General features: G+C 34.7%; 1 protein-coding gene across 5 annotated transcripts; it reads left to right on the top strand.

Moving 5' to 3' along the window:
- Positions 1–2: 2 nt before the first annotated feature.
- agap2 (ArfGAP with GTPase domain, ankyrin repeat and PH domain 2) lies at positions 3–23,043 on the top strand. 5 transcript variants are annotated; one of them, XM_051096351.1, is made up of 20 exons: positions 3–1,922; positions 2,137–2,229; positions 5,039–5,097; positions 6,626–6,713; positions 6,823–6,908; positions 8,543–8,684; positions 8,775–8,909; positions 8,999–9,114; positions 10,891–11,031; positions 11,500–11,580; positions 11,742–11,846; positions 13,376–13,547; positions 13,676–13,783; positions 15,033–15,170; positions 15,411–15,470; positions 15,715–15,863; positions 20,395–20,485; positions 20,589–20,811; positions 21,647–21,914; positions 22,293–23,043. In XM_051096351.1, the coding sequence occupies exons 1-20, from the start codon at positions 902–904 to the stop codon at positions 22,497–22,499; spliced, it is 3,483 nt and encodes a 1,160-aa protein (XP_050952308.1). In that variant the 5' UTR covers positions 3–901; the 3' UTR covers positions 22,500–23,043. The 5 variants fall into 5 exon arrangements, with proteins under 5 accessions (XP_050952308.1, XP_050952307.1, XP_050952311.1 ...); XM_051096350.1 differs by having other exon boundaries at positions 4–1,922; positions 13,376–13,559; XM_051096354.1 differs by lacking the exon at positions 10,891–11,031 and having other exon boundaries at positions 4–1,922; positions 13,376–13,559.
- The last annotated feature ends 1,052 nt before the right edge of the window (positions 23,044–24,095 follow it).

The following is a 24,095-nucleotide window of genomic DNA, read 5'->3' on the forward strand; positions in this document are numbered from 1 at the left end:
GAAAGCAGGGGCTGGGAGCTGTCTGGCTGGTGACAAGGGCAGAGAGAGAGAGAGAGAGAGAAGCAGGAGATGGAGAGAGCAGGGTATTCCTGCACGGTGCCGTTCTGCGTGGGTTTGAAGAAGACCTTCCACCGGAGAGATCTGAAGGACCCTTGTTCGTGATGCGTGACTTGTCTAAACCTTTGGCGTGAGATGCACCTTCCTCTCTAGAATGAAGCATGATTGTCTTGCGCGTTTGCTTTATTGACATCCCCGACTGGTTGACGCACCGATCACCGGAGGCGTGATGGATAGACTCTGTGTGGGAACACTGGGATCTCTCTCTGTGGACTCGCCGTAAACCTTTCTACCGATCCATGTGGCATGTAGACTGACTCCCCAGGTTGACTCTTTAGTCTGTCAGCGTCTCCTCCACACGTCGTGGAGCAGGTTGGTGAAACAATGTGCCTTGATCTAAGGTTAACAGTTCTGCATGTCTCCCAGATGTAATTTCACTCGTTGTCGTCCTTGAAGGAATTTTCAATCCTGTGCATTGTCATTTTTGCCTTCGCATCTGCCTCTTGTTGAATGTAGTCAATGGAATCGGGAGCATGCTTTTCATGCAGGTGTGGAGAGGTGGGCACATGTCTGCATGCTTAAAATAGGTGGGAGAGGACCAGAGAACAGCAATATGAAGAGAATGAAGTCTGAGACGAGACATGAAGGTGTGAAAGAGCACAAAGGACATTAGCTAAAATTTTTCCAGACTCCAGGGAACCAGGTCACGGTTCGCTTCTTTTTGACATACTTGCCTGAATTGTCTCTTTCTGTGAGTTCTGTCATTTCTTTCTTCTGTAGAAGACTATTTGACTCGGCGGGTGTTTATTTTCTGTCCTTGGTCTGTTGAGCAATTCTGGACCACATGAACCGAACCGGGACCTCACAGTCAAAAACCACCTACCTTATCTCCCTCACGTTGGTGAAGGTAGAAACCACTGAGGAGAATGAGTTGGAGAAGTCCAGGCCGGATTTGGGGGGAGCGGTGTATGATTCTGATGGAGCGAAACATCTCAAGCATGCGGGATCCAATGAGGGCCAGGAGTGCCAGAAGATGGGTGAGGCTGTTGAGCTGGAAGCTGGAGAATCTGTCAAATTCTCAGTGGAACAGGAAATACTCCAAAGCCCGAGGGAGGACAAGGCACTTTTTGCAGATGGCGTTCATCCCGGAGATAGACAAAAATCAATAATCTCACCCTCCACTGAGAATGGAAGAGCTAGAGAATCCACCGGAGTGCCCCAAACCTCTTTTCCCCGGGATGTTGCCAGGCATCTCGGTGACATCCCAGTCCGTGCAACCCAGCGACCCGTCTCGCTCCTTAAAGCACACGGCGGAGGCCGTGAATATAAAGAGTCCAGAGAGAGCATCCATGCCTCCTCCAAGAGCCTTGACCGCAAGGACAGTCGGACCAGGATCCAGTCCCCAACCAGCCCAACTCCTGGATCTTTCCGGGCCTCGTGGGCCGTAAGCGAAGTTAAACCTTGCGATGAAGATCTCAAAGGAGGCGTTGGGATAAAGAGGCCCACTGAAGGGGACATCATAGCCATGCGAACCCAAAGCCCCCGGGCTGAGAGATTAAAGGCAGGATCTACATCTCTTCCGACCCCTGTCGCCTTGATTACCAAGCCTCAGCGCAAAGGAAAAAGTCGCACCCTGGACAACAGCGACCTGAACTGTCTGTCCGAGGACCTCCTGAAGTGCAAAGGTGGACAAATGGTGGCAGACTATAGAACAGCTCAGTCCCAGGGGGCTTCGGCACGTGACCGCAAGATGCTGAGATTTATTAGTGGCATTTTTACGAAGAGCACTCCAGTTGCAACCAGTGCCACGACCATCGTGACTCCGGTCTATAGCACCATTCAGAGGGAATCGAGTGAAGAGGAAGGTAGGAGAACATGACTTACTCATCCATGCACAACTCAAACTCTTTGTAGAAGCAGAAGCAGGATTGCTTCTGAAAATGGGAGTGGGATATGCCAGGTAGTTTGTATATATTGTAAATGAGGGCTTCTGCAAGTTTTCAAAATGAATTTTTAATTTAAAAATGGTGTCATTCTAAACCTGAATGACTTTATTTCTTTGTGTTTTTATTCATGCAGTGGGGTCTAAGACAATATCGGACTCCATATATTTTTATTGTCTGAAAAAAGAAGACATCTTTTGTATTCCACAGAAGAAAGAAAGTCTAACAGGTTTGGAATGACACGAGGACTGATGACAGAGTCAACTGATTTAGTGAAAAACTGACATATGGAAGTCTGTACACACATTTATGGAATTCTGGTTTTATTAATTCTAATGCCTAGGGTTGTAGATTTAAGGCTCTGAAAGCATCCCAGCCTTTTCTTTATATCCACCCCCTACTGTTTCTGTTTCTGCACTGGAAAAATTGGAATGGGAGACAAATTTGATAATACCCATGCCACAGGCAGCATAATTTTGCCCAACATCCTAATCCCATCTTTGATGTTCCGCCCACTTCCTGTATTCTGATCTCATTCTTTCACGGAAGCTTCAGTCCTTTCATCACCAGCCTCTTAATTTCAAACCATATCCAGCCATGAATTTTAGCACTCTAAACTGGAGGTGAAGCATTGGTTTTTGTAGCGGAGAGATAACTCAAAAGAGTCTGAATCACCGCAGGCAGCTGGATGGATAACCACCCAAGCAAAGTAAGTCGGTTTTCCTTCTAATGATCAGAAGTAAGGTGCCTTCAACTAAATGAAATGCAGAGCTTGTTGGACAAAGGATTCATTTCAAACAGCATATTTTTGAGCAATATAGATTTGATGATTAGGTTTCTTATTTGGTAGAATGTTCACTCAATATAGGGGTGAGTGGACTATATGCTACGAGCAAAAGGTCTGATGTGTCTGTACACATGACGCATGCGCACACAAAATATTTACGTATGTGTTCTCCGAGTGAACAGAAGCAGCGGCTGGAGGTGGGGTTGTCATGGCAACAGGGAGGGCTGAGAGAGTTGCCTGTTGTGTGGCTGTGTTATGCCAGGGAGCGAGCCACAGATGAAATGAATGGGAGTGAGGGTATGCGAGGAGGGGTCCTTTTGAAAACCAGAGAGACCAGCTTTAGAATTTGACACATAGAGCGTCCGTTTGGATGGAGGGGGTGGCATGTGGTATATGGCACATAAGGATCGCACTGTCTAACCACACTGGCTCGACTCCTGATGTTCCCCGCCGTACAATGACCTCATAGAATTGCGCTGAATTCGGAGGGGGTTAAACCTCTTCCGTGGTGTCGTGGGTGGCGTGTGAGAGAGGAAACTGCGAACGACACGAGTGCCAACTCAGATCGTAGCTGTGAACTCCTGCATCTGTGCGTCGTGAGCTGGTTTAATCAATCCAGGGTGTATCACCCCCCTTAACAAAAGCATCTCATCCGCACCCACAGCTGTGCAGGCACACACACACACACACCAAAAAAAACGAGGTGACGTGCCCGTCTATCACTGGGTGCCGGGTCTGTGCAAAGACTTCCAATATAAAGCGGAGAGAGGGGTGTGGGAGCTCCATGCTCGCTGCTGCACGGATACACCTGCAGTCCTTCACGCCCTGTGAATTATCAGAGATTTATAACACCTCCAGATGAACCGTCAACCGAGGCTACAGATTGCACTTCGATGCAGCATAGAAATGTGCTACAAGGGCAACGCCTGATCTGTTTTCAAATGGACACGCATCCCTAGGCCTGGACTGACTTTGACAGTCATGAAAAATAACATGGCTTGACATGAAAGGAAGTGATAATGTCATTAATTCTGGTGCTCAGTTGGAGTATTGTGAGAACCGGGTAATCGTAAAATCGTGTCAAACTCACTCTTCCTGTAAGTGAGTCATCTGAAGTTTCACGTCACTGACATCAAGGGTCAGAACGAGGGGATTTAAGCTGTAGATCAATATGAGAGATCTTTTTTGGAAAACAGAAATGCAGTAGCTGTCCTACCGAGACATAATATTCATAAATCAGCACATATCCCATTGCATTTTCTGTTATGTGATTCATTCATCTATTTTTCTTGCTAAGCACCTCTAATACAGACCAGAATATAAAACCCCAATTTGAGCTAAATCAGACAATGCACTTAAAATATATGACACTTTTCCTGTTTTCCATTTTTGCCATTAATTTAATCCCATGCCAATGCAGCACCATTGGAGATATTGAAAATCTGTTTGTAATGCAGCATTTTCAATGTCTTGGTTTAGTGTTGAAAAATTTCTTTCCACATTTGTGACCCTGGACCACAAAACCAATCTTAAGTTGCACAAGTATATTTGTAGCAATAGCCAAAAATACAATTTATGGGTCAAAATTATTGATTTTTTTATGCCAAAAATCATTAGGATGTTAAGTAAAGATCATGTTTCATGAAGATATTATATGCATTGCTAAGAACTTCATTTGAACAACTTTAAAGGTGATTTTCTCAATATTTTGATTTTTTTTTGCACAATCAGATCCCAGATTTTCAAACAGTTGTATCTCGTCCAAACAAACCATACATCAATGGAAAGCTTATTCAGCTTTCAGATGATGTATAAATCTCAATTTAAAAAAAAATTGACCCTTAAGACTAAGAAGGTTTTGTGGGCCAGGGTCACATTCAGTCCAATATAGCTTACTTCCTGTTAGGGTGAGCTATAATAGTGACTATAATATAGAAAGTTGCCTGGCCTGATGAGAACAAAATGTTTACTGAGTCTAGTGACTGTAGGTAAAACTAACCCCACCACTTTAATCAAAAGGGTCACTGTGTTAAATATAGAATGTCTAACTTGAGGACAACAGACTCTGTCTGCTTTGGAAACCACCCAAAACCCCTTTAGAAACTGAAAAGCAGCACATCAAAACACATTGTAACACATTAAAAGCCACTCAAACACCCTGCAGTGCCATAGCATGGGGTGGGGTGTTTTGCACACCTATTTTCTTCAGCAATTTTGAAGTTATGACTTAACTTCGACTCTTCTTTTTTAGCATCATGTGCCAATAGCCAGGAATGGACCCTAACTCGTGCTATTCCAGAACTGCGATTGGTGAGAAAACCTAAATATTTATTTATGTATTTTTTTTAAATTCCTTAAGCAAGCAACAATTTCAAATCATTTTAGACATACATCTATGAAAACAGTATTTAAGTTCCCTAGTAAAACAGTAATACAGTCAAAGCCAAAATTTTTATATTTTTTTACTAGTGGGTGCAGGACACTATAGTTCATTTATGTAGGTGAGGATAGCAAAATGTGACATATTATATATTATAAAAAGGTTGCATTAGCAATTAAAGTAGGGCTGTCAAACGATTAATTGCGATTAATCGCATACAAAATAAAAGTTTGAGTTTGCCTAATATGTGTGTGTACACTGTGTGTAATTATTATGAATATATAAATACACACAATACAATGTATATATTTAAGAGAAATATGTTATTTATGTACAAAATATTTTATTTACATATATTATATAAAAATTACAATAAATAAACATACTTGTAAATATTTGTTAAATATATACATGAATGTGTTTGTATTTATATATACATAATAATTAAACACAGCACACACATATATTAGGCAAGCTCAAGCTTTTATTTTGAAATTGAAATTTCAAAATGAAATTAATCACGATTAATATGACAGCCCTACTTTAATTGCTAATGCGACCTTTTTACACCATAGACTGAACAAAATTAAGCATTGCTTGGTAATTGGTCAACAAAGTATTGATATGACACAGTTCTTGTCATGTTTTATTACCATTTTCTAAACTATAGTGAATACATTTTGGTTTGACTGTATTTAAAATATATTTATTTCATACTAAGTATAATTCAAATCTTTTGACATATCACTTGCTGATATAAAAATTGTTGATAAAACTTTATTTTGTTGATAAAACATTTTTAATTTGAAATGTGTTTTAATGTCACTATTGATGAGAATTGTATGGTCTTTGAATAATATCCGTCTTTAAATGCAAGATATTGTATGTATATTTGCAAAATTTCCAATTTAGCACAAACAAATATACTTCAGTATATCTTTAGTTGGACTTCAGCACAACTTCCGCACAACTATAGTGCATTAAGTACAAAACTAGTTGTTCCAATTTAGCAGACTTTAAGTATACCAGGTTAGTATACTAAAAGTTCAATTGCAGGGTGTTTTAATTAAGTACATAAATATGTAGATGTATTTGTGGTATACTTAGAATTAAATAAATGTATTTCAAATGCATTGTAGTATATTTACTTTTCATTAGGGGTGGTTAAATACACTACAAATAGGCTTGTTTGTTTTTAATTTTTGTCATACTGCTGAGTAAGGATACGTTATTGCCTGTAGGAAAGAAAAATCACAAATGAGATCTTTTAAAATCCAAAATGCTTCTTCTAAACACCAACAAAATTAAAAGTGGACAAATGGAGACTTTTACTTAAATCCAGCTTAGGCTTTTCATGAAAAAAGTAATCTCAAATGTGTCCTTAGGAGTTCTCAACTGTGTCATACTGATATATATTCTGTTGTTTGGAGTGAAATATTATCTTTCTGCCGCATACAGGGGGTTCTGGGTAGCCTTCGCAGTGGAAAATCTGCTCTGGTAAACAGATTCATCACAGGAAGTTATCTTCCACTTGAGTCACATGAGGGTGAGAACTTTGTTTTTTTCTCATCTCTTCTTTGAAGACTGTCATTTTAACTGTTTAGGAGCTTTATAGGTGTCTTATCTTTTGCCTTTGTCCTCTTCTTCTCGGGAAGGGGGAAGATATAAAAAAGAGGTGTTGGTGGAGGGACAGAGTCATTTATTGCTGATCCGAGAGGAATCTGGCCCACCAAGTGCACAGGTGTGTTTATTGCTGCAAAGTACACTTGAGACAGAAGCATACAGTATGCAAGACAGAAATATTCGGCCAATGTGCATCTTCCTCTTTTTTCATATTTAACAAACCAACAGCAGCTTATCCGTGCCATTACACCGGATGTGTTTAACTAAAGGACCGTTTTTGCAATTACGTTATATTAAGAATTCCGTATTCTTACACTGCCAGTAAAAAGTTTTTGAACAGGAAGATTTTTAACGTTTTTTAAAGAAGTCTCTTCTGCTCACCAAGCCTGCTTTATTTGATCCAAAGTACAGCAAAAACAGTAAAATTTTGAAATATTTTTACTATTTAAAATAAATGATTTTTATTTAAATATATTTTAGAATGTCATTTATTCCTGTGATCAAAGCTAAATTTTCAGCATCATTACTCCAGTCTTCAGTGTCACATGATCCTTCAGAAATCATTCTAATATGAAACATTTTATTATTATTAAATATTATTATTATTATTATGATTATCAATATTTAAAACAGTTGAGTATATTTTCCCAAAATTCTTTGATGAGTAGAATTTATCTGAAATAAAAAGCTTCTGTAACATAATACACCATTTTTTGTTTTTTGGGAAGAATTAATACTTTTATTTAGCAAGTATTCAAATTTGATTCAAAATTGATGACAAAGTCATTTTTTAATGTTACAAACGATTTCTATTTCAGGAAAATGCTGTTCCTCTGAACTTTCTATTCATCAAAGAAACCTGAAAAAATTCTACTCAGCTGTTTTCAGCATAATTATTATAATAATAAATGTTTTTAAACAGCAAATGAGAATATTAGAGTGATTTCTGAAGGATGATGTGACCGGAGTAATAATGCTAAAAATTCAGCTTTGAATTCACAGAAATAAATGACATTTTAAAATATATTCGAATAGAAACAGTTATTTTAAATAGTAAAAATCTTAACATTTTTTACTGCTTTTGCTGTACTTTGGATCAAATAAATGCAGGCTTGGTGAGCAGAAAAATTTTCTTTAAAAACAAAAAATCTTGCTGTTCAAAAACTTTTGACTGGTAGTTTAGTAACATTTCTTAATATTATCTTAATTTTTTTCTGTATTCTTTAATGTATAAAAAGTAAAAAAAAAGCAATTATTTGAATTTGACATCTTTTGTAACATTCTAAAGGTCTTTACTGAACAATTTGACGCATTCTCGCTAAATTAAAGTATTAAATTTGAAAAAAATCAAAGTTTTCTGACCCCAAAATTTTTAACAGTAGTGTAATCTGCTTTAAAGTAACGGTTTGTCAAAAAAAAATTATTTTCTGAAAATGTACTCATCCTCAAACCTTTCAAGATGTAGATGAGTTATTTGGAGAAATTTAGCATTACATCACTTGCTCACCAATGAATCCTCTGCAGTGAATGGGTGCCGTCAGAATGAGAGTGTAAACAGCAGATAAAAACATCAGTTAACATTTTGTGAAGTAAAATGCTACATTTTAACTTTAAACCATTGCTTCTGACCAAAGAAGCATCCATAATCCATAATAACTATTAATTTTCTCCAAATCTGTGAGTGAATGATTTTCAGCGACTTTTCTTTTTTGAGTTTTTCCCTGTTTTTCATTCCTAAATTTGTGATCGTAGATCTGCAACTGGCTTGATGGCGTTATCCTAGTTTTTAGCCTGGAAAACGAAGCAAGTTTCCAGGATGTGTATAAGAACTACAGTGAGCTAAGCGCACATCGTAACATAGCAGAAATCCCCATTATAGCGGTTGGAACGCAAGGTAAAAGCTACACTTGTTTTGTATATAGGTATGTGTTATTGAGTAATATGATGTTGTGTGCAAACTCTCTGTCTGCTTTTCTTTCTGCAGATAAGATTAGTAGCACTAACGCCCGTGTGATTGAGGACAAGAGAGTCCAGCAGCTGTGTATAGATGTGCGTCGCTGCACTTATTTTGAGACCTGTGCCACATATGGCCTCAATGTGGACAGAGTATTTAGTGAAAGTGAGTTGGATCTCAAAATAGGGGTTAAAATAGCAGGGTACTTTGAACAAGATGCAAGTGTTAATTGAACAATCTTGTTTCTCATTTAGTGACTCACAAAATTGTTGCTGCCAAGAAGCAAGCCGCCCTTCTGGCCTCCTGTAAATCCCTACCAAACTCTCCGAGTCACTCAGGGGCCTCCACTCCAGTGTCAGGGCCCGGACAGGTATCTTAGGGCTCATGAGTCTGTCAGATACTTGGGTGAATCTCATTAAAGATGTTGAGAAATGTCTAGGTCATTTTTCTCCTTCCAGTTTTAAATGGTGGGGTGGGGAAATCTAATTTAGATTACTGTAAAAAAAAAAGATATAAATGTAAAAAAAAATGTATTTATTATTTCTTTTAAATTAAAGTAAATTAAAAAGAAATATTATCATTATTATTATATTTTGAATATTGTGAATTTGGGGAGAAAATTGTCTTGAGAATAATAAAAACACTTAAAAAAAACTTTATATTTTTATATCTTTATAGTACTTTTTATTAATATATATTAAACATAAAAACCTTTTTCTTAATACAAAATATAATTTCCTTTATTTTAGTTTAGTCTAGTTTCGTTTATTTTATTATTTTATATTATTTTATTTTATAAAAAGATCATAAAAATAAAAGCAAAATATTTATTTGATACTTGAAACACGAATTGCATTTGCCTATATTAATTAAAATTGACCTAATATTAATACAAAAAGGATTTGCAGAGTTATATGCTATGCAGAATATCAGAAATTAGTTTTATATATTTGATATATTTTTGTTGAATTTTATTTCAATACTATGTTATTTGATGGTAACTGTACTCATTTTAATAACATAAATAATAATAATAATAATAATAATATATTTTAAATACTGTGAATATGAGGGAAAAATGGTCTTTATCATTATAGTACTTGATATTAATATATATCAAACATAACGTTTTTTTAGTTTTACAAGATATAATTTCCCTATTTTATTTTATTTTATTTTATTTAAAATATGACTGAGAGATTTCTCTGTGAGATTTGCCCCTTTATGATGAATTAAATTTCATCATGGTGGTGTTCTTTCAATATGTAGAAATTTGCTTTTACAAAATATTCTGATCTGATTCATTTAATATTCTTTGTCCAATTATATGCTATGCAGAAAATCAGAAATTAGTCACATTTTTGTAGAATTTTGTAGAATTTTATACTGTTATTTTTAATAACTTAAAAATAATAATAATAATAATAATAAGTATTGTGAATTTGGGGGAAAATATCTTTCATATTTCATCTTCATATTACTTTATATATTAAACATACCCTTTTTTCCTTATACAAAATATAATTTCCTTGTGTACTTTTATTTTATTTTATTTTATTTTATTTTATTTTATTTTATTTTATTTTATTTTATTTTATTTATTATGAAATATGACCCAGACATTTCTTTGTAAGATTTACCCCTTTATCATCATAATACTTGTGAATTCTTGAATGTTGTTGGGGGGTAAAAATTTGCTTTTACAAAATATTTGATCTGAATTATTTAATATTTTTTGCCCAATCATATGTTACGCAGAAAGTAAGAACTTAGTCACATTTTTCTTGAATTTTATTTCAGTACTATGCTGTGATGGTAATTTTACTCATTTTCAATAACATTCATAATTATGTAAATATAATAATAATAATAATAATTATTATTATTATTATTATTAAATATACTTTCTTGGCCAAGAAATTACATTCTTATATTTTATTATAGATTCACTCTAAATTATTAAATTCCATTTGAACATGTTTTCATTTTCGGATCAATGCATGGCAAATTTTTACACCCGTTGTTGTGTATTTGACTCTTTTGAGTATTTGTGTAAAACTTTTTTTTGTCTCCATTAATTTGTCTGCACCATTCACCATTCCAACCTCTGTCTCATTCTTTTCTCCGTCCCATCATCCTCTCTTAGGCCAGTAATGGGGGTCAGAGTAGTGATTACCCCTCTTTGCCTTCTACCCCTGTGATAAGTCACAAAGACATACGGGGTGGGGCAAGTGGAGACGGGGGCTCGCAAAGAAATCTGCCCCGACGGCGGACATCATTATTTGCGGTTAGTTCTTTGAGCTCATTACAGAGTGTCAAATCTTGCCAGGTTAGATTATATGCAACAGCAGTGAAACTGTATGGAAAATTTGATATTATATCATTCATATTTTAAAATACAATTGGACTTCTATTTGAAATATAATACTGCTAGAGGTGATGTGTGTAATTTTTTGATGTTAAAATGATTTATTCTATCCCAATTTTTATCCAACAGCAGAATGGGAAACCTGTTCGAAAATAGTCATTGTTTTTCTTTTTTGGTGGAGAAATTACACACGTCACCATCAAAAGCTGTTACAGTAAAGCAGACGCTTGACTGTATGTTTAGTCCTAGTTTCTATGAACTAGGGTTCTATGAACTCTCATTGTCACCCTAATGTTTACCTCATCTCATGAGTCACATCAGTTTCCTTCCTTTATGTGTTTCACCTTCCTCTCATTTGTACTTTATTAAGTGTGTCTGTTATTTTAGAACCGCCGTGGGAGTGATTCTGAAAAAAGAGCTTCTGATAACAGAAGTGACATGAGCAGTCGATCAGTTCCTATCAAACAGGTTCGTGTCATTTTTCCGCATTGACTTGAGGATATGACGTGAGGTTTCTTTGAAATGCAGTGGCACCAGAAAGCATTTAGACATGTAGAAGACACTTCTGTCTGTCTGAACCTCAATGCAATTATGAAAAAATGAATTAAATAAAGCACTTTTTTTGTCAGGGGACTTTGTGGAAACGCAGCGAACGCTCTTTAAATAAAGAGTGGAAGAAGAAGTATGTGACGCTGTCAAACAACGGCATGCTGATGTATCATTCAAATATAAATGTGAGTCTGGCTCTTTGGCAAGCCATACTGTTTTCTGTTTACAAAGAATTAAATGCTTCCCATACGCTTTTGTTTTTATAATCACATTTTGTGTTTGTGCTTTATTCAAAATACTTTTTATAGTATTTTTAGCTTTATTAACATAATGATTAATTATATTTTTAAAGAGTTATTTAATAAAATTGTGTTTTTGTCATTTGTAATATGGGAAAAAAATACAGAAAAAACAAAAATACAGAAAAAAAACAGTAATATTGTGAAATATTATTGCAGTTTAAAATAGCGGTTTTCTATTTTTAAATACTTGAAAATATAATTTATTCCTGTGATGCAAAGCTGAATTTTCAGCATCATTACTCCAGTCTTTAGTGTCACATGATCCTTCATAATCATCCTTTTTTATCTTTTCCAACAATATAACTCTTTGCTATCACTTTTTATCACATCCTTGGTGAATATTATTGAATAGTGAATAGTATTAATTTTTTTCAAAAAAAGAAATGAAAAAAATTACTGACCACAAACTTTTAAATGGTAGTATGTTGTTACAAAATAGTCTTTTTTTTTTAAATAAATGCTGTTCTTTTTCACTTTTTATTTATTAAAGAATCCTAAAGAAAGTATCACAGTTTCCAACAAAATATTAAGCAGCACAACTGTTTTCATTGATAATAAATCAGAATATTAGAATGATTTCTGAAGGATCATGTGACACTGAAGACTGGAGTAATGATGCTGAAAATTCAGCTTTGCATCACAGGAATAAATTATATTTTGAAATATATTAAAACCCAAAACCATTATTTTAAACTGTAATAATATTTTACATTTTTTCTGTATTTTTGCTCAAGTAAATGCAGCCTTGATGAGCATAAAAGAATTATTTGAAAAACATTAAAAATCTTACTGATTTCAAACTTTTGAATGGCAGTGTATATTTAAATTGCCTTAAAATGAGAAATGGAAAATGCTCAATATAAAACACTTTTTAAAATAAAAACTATTACCAATAACAAAAACAGAAGAAAATTAATATAAATAAAAACAGATTCAAAATGTTAATAAGAACTAAGAAAAGTATATATGAAGTATTAATTATATTATACACTGGTGTGTGTATATATAAATATATATGTACATTTTTATTTCTGTTTTAGTTATTTTACTACATCAAGTTAAACTGCCCTAGAAATGGAAAATACTCAATATAAAATATTATAATCTATTAACAGTTCTAAAATATAATAATTCCATGTTAGAATGTTATGTTATAATTGCTTATAATTATATTTTGGGTGTGAATTTGTCAGTTAGTTGTAATGGATAAAATCCAGAAAATGTTTGTTGGCCTGAGTTTTTTGGGGAAAAGGAAAAATCTATGGTACTAAATAAAATTGCATTAGTATTTCTTAAACCATTCCAAAGCTTTTATGTTGTGTTACTTTAGGCTGTAGAAGAGAACCAATGTATTGTAGATTCTAGATTGTGTAGCTGTTGCACATACTATATATGTAATTCTGTGATTGCAGGAGTTTTTGCAGAACTCTCAAGGTAAAGAGATGGACTTATTGCGAGTTACAGTAAAGGTGCCAGGAAAGCGTCTTCATCGTGCAGTTACTCCTGGCGGACCGTCCACTGGCCCTACTCTTGTCCCCGTGCCCGGTGTAAATGGACTTAGTAAAGACAAGCAGTCTTCTGAAGGTGGTGCTACATGTAAATGAACATTTTATTCATTTTCCATACGCACTCAATCACTAATAAAGTAATTTAAAAGATTTTTTACTGCCATTATTTATTTATTTATTTATTTATTATTTCTCTTTTTCCAGCAAATCTTCTGACTGTAGAAGAGGCTTCCAGATCCGGTTTGTCATTTCATAATGATCAAAAGGTGAAACGCTGCCCGTCATCTGTGTCTAATAAAGGTTTCGGTGTGGGTATGTAAATATTTTGTTTATACTTCTGCTTATTCTTTCTATAATAGTATTTAATAGTAGAAAGGCTACTAACCTGTTGTTTCATTTTAGTTGTTGGTTCATATGCAAATCTGTTCGTTTGGCAGTTCATTTTAATGATTCATACGTCTCATATTACTCAATGGACTAGTTTAGGGTTAAAATGATTTTGTTTCTGTACTTATATTTTTTATATATTATATATTTTTTATATTAACATATTTTAATGACAATATAAATACTAAACAAAAATTATTTCTTTTATTTTTCAAAATAAACAGAAAATAGTACAAGCTTTACTGCAGTGGTTGTTTTGATTAATTTGATTTATATATATATATGTATATTTTAGCATTTTTTAACATAATTGTTTATATATATTGTGCGTGCGTGTAGGTGTGTGTGAATATATATATATATATATATATAATTAGCATTTTATTACATTACTATGTACATTTATTGTGTGTGTATATATATACACACAAAATGCACACACAATATATATAAACAATTATGTTAGAAAATGCTAATTATATATATATATATATATATACACACACACATGCACGCACAATATATATATACAATTATGTTATAAAATGCAAATTATATATATATATATATATATGTATGTATATACACACACATGCACGCAGAATATATATAAACAATTATGTTATAAAATGCTATTGTACTAATGATTATGGTAACACAATAAGGTTCATTAGGTTTATTAATGTTAATTTTAGCATTTACTAACATTCTAATCACAAGTTGTGTTTGTTAACATTAGTTAATGCATTTAACTAACAATGAACAACTGTATTTTTATTACATAATTTTAACAAAGATTGATAAAAAGTGTAATAATTGTATTGTTCATTGTTCGTTCATGTTAGTTAATTTTATATTTTATAACATAATTGTTTATATATATTGTGCGTGCGTGTATGTGAATATATATATATAATTAGCATTTTATAACATAATTGTTAATATATATTGTGCGTGCATGTGAGTTTGTGTATATATATAAAGTGTAATGATTGTATTGTTCATTGTTTGTTCATGTTAGTTAATACATGAACTAATGTTAACAAATGACACATAAAGTGTTACCATTACTATAATATAATTAAATATACTCAATGTAATTCTATTTTGGGTGCAGATTTATCATCAGAATGGTTACAAATCTTTTGCAAGAAATGATTTTGTTTCTTAATAGACTCAAGCATTGAGGGGGCTACAAGTCCACCTTTAGGAAAAGACCACATCCCGTCTTCTCCAATGACTGACAGGAAGAAGAAAAAACGCAACAGAAGTATTAACTTGAAAGGAGACGCAGCAGCTGGGCAGGCTGAGGGTAAGAGATCAGATTTATGAAAGATTACCAGATTCAGTTTCACCGATAAAGCAATCATTGTTAGTATTATGATGAATAGTTGAGGTGAATTTGCTTTGCTTTCTTTTCCAATGTGGACCTGATTAATTGCTTTCTCTAAGGTCCTTTTACAATCTCTTTTACTTCTTTCTTTCCTCTGTCTTTTCTTCCTCTCTTTCCTCTTATCCTCTGCCGCCCTGGACTAATTTCTTGCACCGCAAGCCAAGCGCAAAATGTGGAAATTAAAAAGCTTTGGTAGCTTGAGAAACATTAACAAAACAGGTAATGTGAATGTATGAAACGAGTGGCTGAGCTGACTCCGTCTCACTGTCTTTTCTGCAGTTTGTGTCCGTGTCCATCTCTTGTCACATCATTAGATTACAGGAAATGGGTCTGAGTGTTTCTGTGTTCCTGTCTCTCTCAAACACATAATTATACTGAGACGTTACATTAGGCCGAGGACACAATGGGTGTTTTTATTGATCCCTTCCTCTCGTGTAAATAACCGTTGCTCTCGCCCAAACAGAAGAGGAGAGCGCAGACTTCATCATCATATCGAGCACAGGACAGAGCTGGCATTTTGAAGCCCAAAGTCAAGAGGACAGGGACGCCTGGGTTCAGGCCATCGAAAGCCAGATCCTCGCAAGTCTACAGAGCTGTGAGAGCAGAAATAAGGTAAAGAGGGCAACAAAAAATATTCTGATCTCTATCAGCTTGACAGTATAACTTTTGAGAACAGTTCTGCACTTTTTACACTAGCAGGATTTTTTAAAGAAGTCTCTTCTGCTCACCAAGCCTGCATTTATGTGATCCAAAGTACAGCAAAACCAGTAAAATTCTGAAAAATGTATTTACTATTTAAAATAACTGTTTTCTATTTGAATATATTTTAAAATGTAATTTATTCAAGTGATTTCAAAGCCGAATTTTAGCATCATTCACATGATCCTTCAGAAATCATTCTAAAATTGTGATTTGCTCTTTTATTATGTTGAAAACAGCTGAATAGAATTTTTTTCAGGTTTCTTTGATGAACAGAAAGTTCAGAAGAACAGCGTTTATCTGAAATAGAAATCTTTTGTAACATTATAAATGTCCTTATCATCAATTTTTATCAATTTAAAGCCTCCTCGCTAAATAAAAGTATTCATTTCTATCATTTCTTTTGCAAAAAAAAAAAAAATTAAATTGACTCTGAGCTTTTTAATGGTATAGTGTATAATTTCACAAAAGTTTTTTTTTTTAATCTCAGATAAAAACTGATCTTTGGATCTTTCTGTTCATCAAAGAATCCTGAAGAAATGTGCTCAGCTGTTTTAAATATTGATAATAATGATAATAAAAAAAATTCTTGAACGGCAAATCAGCATATTAGAATGATTTCTGAAGGATCAGGTGACACTGAAAACTGGAGTAATGATGCGGAAAATTCATCTTTGCGTCACAGGAATAAATTACATTTTAAAATATACTGAAATAGAAAAAAGTTCTTTTAAATGGTAAAAATATTTCAAAATTTTTAATGTTTTTGCCTTACTTTGGATCAAAAAATGCAGGCTTGGTGAGTAGAAGAGACTTATTGTTCAAAAACTTTTGACTGGTAGTGTATCTGCAATATACATTAGTAAATCTTTAAAGGAATAGTTCACCCAAAAATGATAAATTTGCTAAAAAATTTACATCCAAGATGTAGATTAATTTGTTTCTTCATCAAAATAAGATTTGGAGACATTTAGCATTAAAACATCAAGTCAAGTCACCTTAATTTTATAGCGATGTATACAATACAGATTGTGTCAAAACAGCTTTACAGAGTTAAACAGGAAAATAGTGTTTCAATAATGCACATTTGCAAAAAATGCTAATTCAATTCTGCTGTAAACAGTCAATTTTCCATTAAAAGTTCAAAATTCAGTAATGTCATTACCCAGCTTAGTTCAGTTCTCTTCCAATGCTGTTTGTGCAGTCAAGTTCATAATATTGCCTAATATTAAGTGTCCACAACTAAACAAGCCAAAAGGCAAAAGTGGCAAGGAACCCAAACTTCATTCAGCTTCATGAGAGAAACCAGGCCAGTTCTCCTCAGGCCAGACAAAACCAGCATGGAGTGGTTTAATTCCAGGCTTTCAAGTCAGATTGTGAACTGGCATCACTCAGAACATCCATCCAGTTCTTTCCCCTTAAAGATTGAATACATCACATGGTGAAGGAGTCAAACCTGGCCACAGGGTCTGTGCAGAGGACTCGTCTAGTTCTTGTAGTCTTTGCTAAAGATTTGTGCCATCTAGTTGACAAGGTCTTTACAGGGGATCTGTCTTCAGGGCTCATCTAGTTGATATGGTCTCCACTGACATTCAAGGCATCTCCAGGTGCTGATACACCATCTGGACTGGATACAGACTGGATCCAGGTGGCTACAGTGACCTTGGAATAAAAATGAAACAGACTGATTAGCGCAGATGCCATTCTTCTTATGATGTAACAAGTACATAGGGTGTTATGGGAAGTGTTCCTGGTTCTGGCTGACCTAATTAATACAGCCTAATAATCCTTTAATGGTTTTGAATTATTAAAATGCAATAGTGAGTTACATGTAAGCCAGGTAAAAGAGATGGGTCTTTAATCTAGATTTAAACTGAGTTTGTCTGCCTCCCAAACAACACTAGGAAGATTATTCCAGAGTTTGGGCGCTAAATAGGAAAAGGAACTGCCGCCCGCAGTTGATTTTGATATTCTAGGTATTATCAAATGGCCAGAGGTTTGAGAAAGCAGCAGATGTGAAGGACTATAATGCAATAAGAGCTCGCTCAAGTACTGAGGAGCCTAAACCATTCAGGGCTTTATTTTGGACCAGCTGGAGTTTGTTTATTAAGCATGCAGAGCAACCAACCCAATAAAGCATTACAATAATCGAACCTTGAGGTGAGGAATACATTAGTTAAAATCTCTGCATTTGACACTGAGAGCATATGTTCTAATTCAGAGATATTTTTAAGATGGAAAAATGTTGATTTACAAACGTCGCTTTCAACTGAAAGATCGCTATCAAATAGCACACTTAGTTCTTAACTCATGACATAATTCAATTCAATTTTCAATTCAAATTTATTTGTATAGCGCTCTTCACGATACGTATCGTTGCAAAGCAGCTTTACACCAAATTGACATTTTTACAATACATGTAGTAGTAGCTTGATGTACATATGGCAGAGATGTGTGGTAAAGATCAATTAATGACGTAATCAAACAGACAAAGAACACTATAAATTAGTAGCAGAATTCGGTAGTGCTGTATGTTGTTTCAGGGTTGGCATCATCTGAAGTCCTCTGTGGGGTTGGCATCATCTCTTCTTAAGTGTTCTGGATCCACACTGGAGCTTGTGAATTCCTAGTTACCATGGGATGTCAATCCCATGGCAGAAACAGAGAACAAATAGGAACATAATTAGCGTAGCTGCTGTTCAAACTAAGAAAAGGAAGGTTTGTTAAACCAGAGCTAAAAGATTAATAATGAACATTTGATCAGATATAGCTGCAGAAAAAGTTTATGAGATGCATTATTTGAATGCTTGGCTAAAAAGATGAGTCTTTAATCTAGATTTAAACAGAGAGAGTGGACTTGAGCAGAGACATAGACTTGACAGAATAGCCATCAAGTGTTAGATGGTGTTCTAGATTATTACATGCAGGCTTTTTGGTCCAAAATCACACCTTTATTTCAGAATATAGGAAAATACTACACTGTAAAAAACAAAAAACACAATTTGTTGAGTCAGCTTAAAATAATTTGTTACCCTTCTGCCTTAAAACTTCAGTCAACTCAAATAAGTTTATTCAACTTAAAATGTTAAGTTGTACTAAGTAACAACTTATATATTTGTGTTTGTTAAACTTAAAAGCTGGGTAAGTAAACCAGCTGCCTTAAAATTTTAAGTTGAATCAACTCAAATATCTAAGTTGTCACTTAGTATAACTTAACATTTCAAGTTGAATAAACTTTTTTTGAGTTAACTGAACTTAATATTTTAAGGCAGCCGGGTAACAAATTATTTTAAGTTGACTCAACAAATAGTTTTTTTACAGTGTAGTCATCCAATTTTTATATCAACTATGCATTCTGTTTTTGTGAATGCTTATTCAGCTTTTGAAGAAATATAGAGCATATTATAGAAATATAGAGAAGTATTATCAGTATAACAGTGAAAGCTAACACCATGTTTCCTGATGATATCTCCCAAGGGTAACATGTACAGGGTAAAAAGTAATGGTCCTAGTACTGAGCCCTGTGGTACTCCATACTGTACTTGTGATCTATATGATTCCTCTTTATTCTACGAATTGATGACGGTCAGATAAATACGATTTGAAACATGCCGATGCAATTCCACTAATGCCAACATAATTTTCTAGTCTATTCAAGAGAATGTTGTGGTCAGTAGTGTCAAATGCAGCGCTAAGATCCAGCAGCACTAATAAAGAGATACAACCACTTTACCATCTTTACATCACTTGCTCACAAAAGAATCTGCAGTGAATGGGTGTCATCAGAATGAGAGTCCAAACAGCTGACAAAAACATCTCAATAACCCACAAGTAATCCACACCACTCCAATCTCTCATCTATAATAAGGTGAAAAAATCCATTGCGTTTTCCACCAACATATTTGTTTTGATCTGTTTCTGACTGTTTTTACTTGTAAACGGTACTGATCTGTGCATATTTCTCTCCTGATTCAGACAGCTTTTTCAGAAAAATGTTTAGCTTCTTACAAACTTGTAGCGTTTTACTTCACAAGACATAATTTGATAGACTGGTTGTGTTGTGGATTATTGTGAAATTTTTATTAGCTGTTGGTCTCTCATTCTGACGGCACCCATTCACTGCAGAGGATCTATTGATGAGCAAGTGATGTAATGTTAATTTTCTCCAAATCTGTTATAATGACAAAACTCATCTACATCTTGTATTGCCTGAGGTTGAGTTTCAGCATATTTTCATTTTTTGGGTGACCTTTTCCTTTAACCATTTTCTATTGCTAAAATAGAAGAGCAATAATTGGTTAATATGTTTTTTTCCCAGACCAAAAAGATATTGATTCATTACTACATACATAAATCATGTTAAGCAGCAATATATTACACATATATTGCTACATAGTTTGCCCTGTGATATTACAAAATAATAGACGTAATTTTCATCTCTCAGGCTCGAAGGAACAGCCAAAGTGAAGCTGTTGCCCTGCAGGCCATTCGAAATGCCAAAGGGAACGACCTCTGTGTGGACTGTGGAGGGTCAAGTAAGTGCTGTCCTCAAATAATGTCTTAGTAAACTTAAAATACTGTATGTTGAGATCTCTATCATTGTTCATTCTATATGAGAACATTATGGTGTCCTTGCAGATCCAACATGGGCGAGTCTTAATCTTGGTGCTCTAATCTGCATTGAGTGTTCGGGAATACACCGGAACCTGGGGACCCACCTGTCCCGCGTGCGCTCACTAGACCTGGACGACTGGCCCAGTGAACTCACAAAAGTGCTTTCGGCTATAGGTAACCATATGGCCAATAGCATTTGGGAGACCTGCACCCAGGGGCGCCAGAAGTTGACACCGGAGGCAACAAGGTGAGCTGGCTTTGACTGTAAATGTTTTGGACATTGTGGACAGTGGTTAAGTCATTTTTGTTGTACAAAGACATTTAAAAAATAAAATAAAATAAAATAAAATTAAATTAAATTAAATTAAATACTCTCAAGTTCAAAAGTTTGGGGCTGGTAAGATTTAGTTAATTGTTCTTGAAATAAGTCTTTTATGCTTGCCAAGACTGCATTTATTTGATCAAAAATACAATAAAAACAGCAATATTGTGATATATTATTACAGTTTAAACTAACCACTTTCTATAACAATATATTTAAAAATTAAGTTTATTTGTGTGATGCAAAGCTGATTTTTTAGCATCATTACTCCAGAAATCAGTCTAATATGCTGATTAATATGCGCAAGTAATAATTGTTATTATTATTAATGTTAAAAACAGTTGTGGTGCTTTAACTTTTTATGGAAACCCTGATACATTTTTCAGGATTCTTTAATAAATAAAAACATATTTTTTTTTGGTCTTTACTGTCACTTTTGATCAGTTAAATGCATCTTTGTTGAATAAAACTATTAAAAAATATTATATATATATAATATATATATATAATTGTGCTTTCTGCTTTAAGCAAATGAACAGATCTCCTAATGGCAGACGAAGCACTTAAGTTCAAGATATATTTTTACTGAAAAACACAAAACAAAGATACTGTTTAAGAAAATTATTTTTGCAGCATTGACCAAAAACATAAAAAAGGCTGCATTTCTTCAGTGTTCATCATGACATTGTGTAAAGAGATAACGTCTACTGCGGTTAGCCACCATGATAATAATTTGGCCATTGCTTTGTGTTTGTTTCAGAGAGCAGAGAGAGTCGTGGATCCGTGCCAAATATGAACAGCGGGCATTTGTGTCGCCCTTGCCCGCTCAGTGTTCAGAGGACACAATGTCGACTTGGTTGCTTAAAGCAGTAATCGACAGAGACCTTCCCAGACTTCTGCTGCTCCTCGCGCACAGCACCAAGGAAGTGATCAACGTCCCGCCTGAAGGGGCAGCGCAGCAGCATCACAGCGCATTACATGCGGCCTGCCAGCTGGGCGATGTGGTCATGACGCAGCTTCTGGTCTGGGTGAGTTATTGAGCCTGTTTCTTTGAGCTAAAGGCATAGTTCACCCAAAAATGAAGATTGGCTGAAAATGTACAGATTTGGAGAAATGTAGCATTGCGTCCTCTGCAGTGAATGGGTGCCGTCAGAATGAGAGTCCAAACAGCTGACATGCATGTTTGTAACAAACAAATCCATAGTCATGTGGATGATTATGATGGTTTTATCAGCTGGTTGGACTCTCATTATGATGGCACCCATTCACTACAGAGGATCCATTGGTGAGCAAGTGATGCAATGCTAAATTTCTCCAAATCTCGGATGGCTTCCATTAATTCTTGCACTTTCAGGATTGCTTACGCATTTCTAATAGGTTACTTTTCTGCTTAATTTTCTCAACAGTACGGCAGTGATGTGAAGTCAAAGGATCCGCAAGGTAGAACCGCATTGACGTTGGCGCGCCAAGCCGGCAGCAAAGAGTGTGCTGAGATTCTCCTCCAACACGGCTGCCCCAACGAGACGTCGCCCACTTCCCCGACACCTGTTCTGTCCCGCAAAAGTAGCATCACCAGTGTCGGACGTGTCAATTCCAGGAGGAGGGTCTCGTAACCCATGAACATTCATGATCCTATAAACATTTTTCTCCAGGGCCATTTTTATTTCTTCATACAGAGTTGTGTGTTCCGTGTGTCTGTGAATTTCTGTCCCAGGATATCGCCAACAACGCTGTATTTATATACTGTACGTACACCCTTGGATTCCTCAGAAAAGGGAGAAAGTTAAGAAAAAAGAAGAAACTTAATCGTCCATATTAGAACAGGCTTAGAATGACAGCTACAAAATTTCAACATGCCTTTTTCAAAAAATGGGAACTGTTTTAACAACTATAAAGCAATATTATTTATAATATGCTGATGAATATACTGTAAAATAGATGCATTACATGGTCAAATGTAGCTTGAGAGTTTCCCAAAGCAATCTGAGGGAATGTATTTACCGTTATGACTGTCATTACCATTGTTCTTTGAAATAGACATCACGACTGAGGGTAATGTAATGTAAGAATACATTGTTTATATTCAGAAGAAATAGTATTTGTCATTGTGCATCATTTCTAAAAACTATAGACAATAAACGCTGTTCTTCAAACTCTCGTTGGCACTGCTTATTAAGTCTCCATCTTTTTTTGATCAAAAAGCCAATCTTTACACACTTTAATGCCTCAAAACTACACTATCATCAAAGGCCTGTTTGATTTCAGACAAATCATTTGGTCAAAATATGCATTTTGCTATGATACTGAATGAGTCGGTAAAATTATCAAGTTACAAAATAAACTAACTGAGACCTTATTTTTCCTGTAAGAGCGGGTGTGGCTCTTTGTACATGGGTCTGGCTTCCGGTTTTATCCGTGTCCAGCTATTTTTTGCAGTATAAAACAGCTTGTTTTGCTGCTTGATATTGCAAATTGGTGTGTCTTACCATATTATTTTAATGTATTATCCTAATTATGAACACACGGATTTGTAGTGCAAACAGTTTACCGTTTACCATAAGTTGTTATTCTCGTAATTTCCCTACAGCGTCTTATGAACCGGAAGTCTCGCCCATAGGCTTACTTCCGCGTTAAGGAATAAGGTAAATATTGTGCATTAAAATTCTCGTTGTTTTATGGGCTCATAATGCATATAAACGCAAGACTGCATAATGTTTCATGGCACTATTATCTCATATTTGCATTTTGCATTCATGCATATATTCGATAATAGTCAGTAATGTGGATGGTTTGCTTAGCTGCACCTACTTTTCAAATATATTAATAATTTGTTTTTTTTGTAATATCTGTTCACACAGGAAAGTCACACGATTTAAAATGAAGAGATTCCTGAACTGAACAAATGAATCAGTACATCAGTACAATTCAAACATAAAAATATTAAACATTAACATTTTGTAAAGATTAAAAACAGAATGTGACTGTACAGCTTTTGAAAGAATTTGTCCAAAAAAAAAAAAAAAGCCTTAAAGCTATTTTAATATTTTTGGTTAATAGCCACTATTGCTATATAGATCTTAAGTGTATTGGTTAAATCTACCGTTGTCATATTTTTCAGATATGATCATAAAACTAGTTTAAATAACTGCTTAACACAACCTTGCATTATATACATAAACATTCCCGAGTCAATGTGTAGGTTTTTCCAC

This window comes from Labeo rohita, chromosome 23, assembly GCF_022985175.1.
Source record: "Labeo rohita strain BAU-BD-2019 chromosome 23, IGBB_LRoh.1.0, whole genome shotgun sequence".
Taxonomy (NCBI): Eukaryota; Metazoa; Chordata; class Actinopteri; order Cypriniformes; family Cyprinidae; genus Labeo; species Labeo rohita.

What these genes read in the sequence shown, in the direction of transcription:
- agap2 (XM_051096350.1), top strand. Translation starts at nt 902, where the DNA reads ATGAACCGAACCGGGACCTCACAGTCAAAAACCACCTACCTTATCTCC. An exon ending in GGCGGACATCATTATTTGCG is followed by an intron (nt 11,032 to 11,499) that starts GTTAGTTCTTTG and finishes CTGTTATTTTAG; the next exon opens with AACCGCCGTGGGAGTGATTC. An exon ending in TTCTGAAGGTGGTGCTACAT is followed by an intron (nt 13,560 to 13,675) that starts GTAAATGAACAT and finishes CTCTTTTTCCAG; the next exon opens with CAAATCTTCTGACTGTAGAA.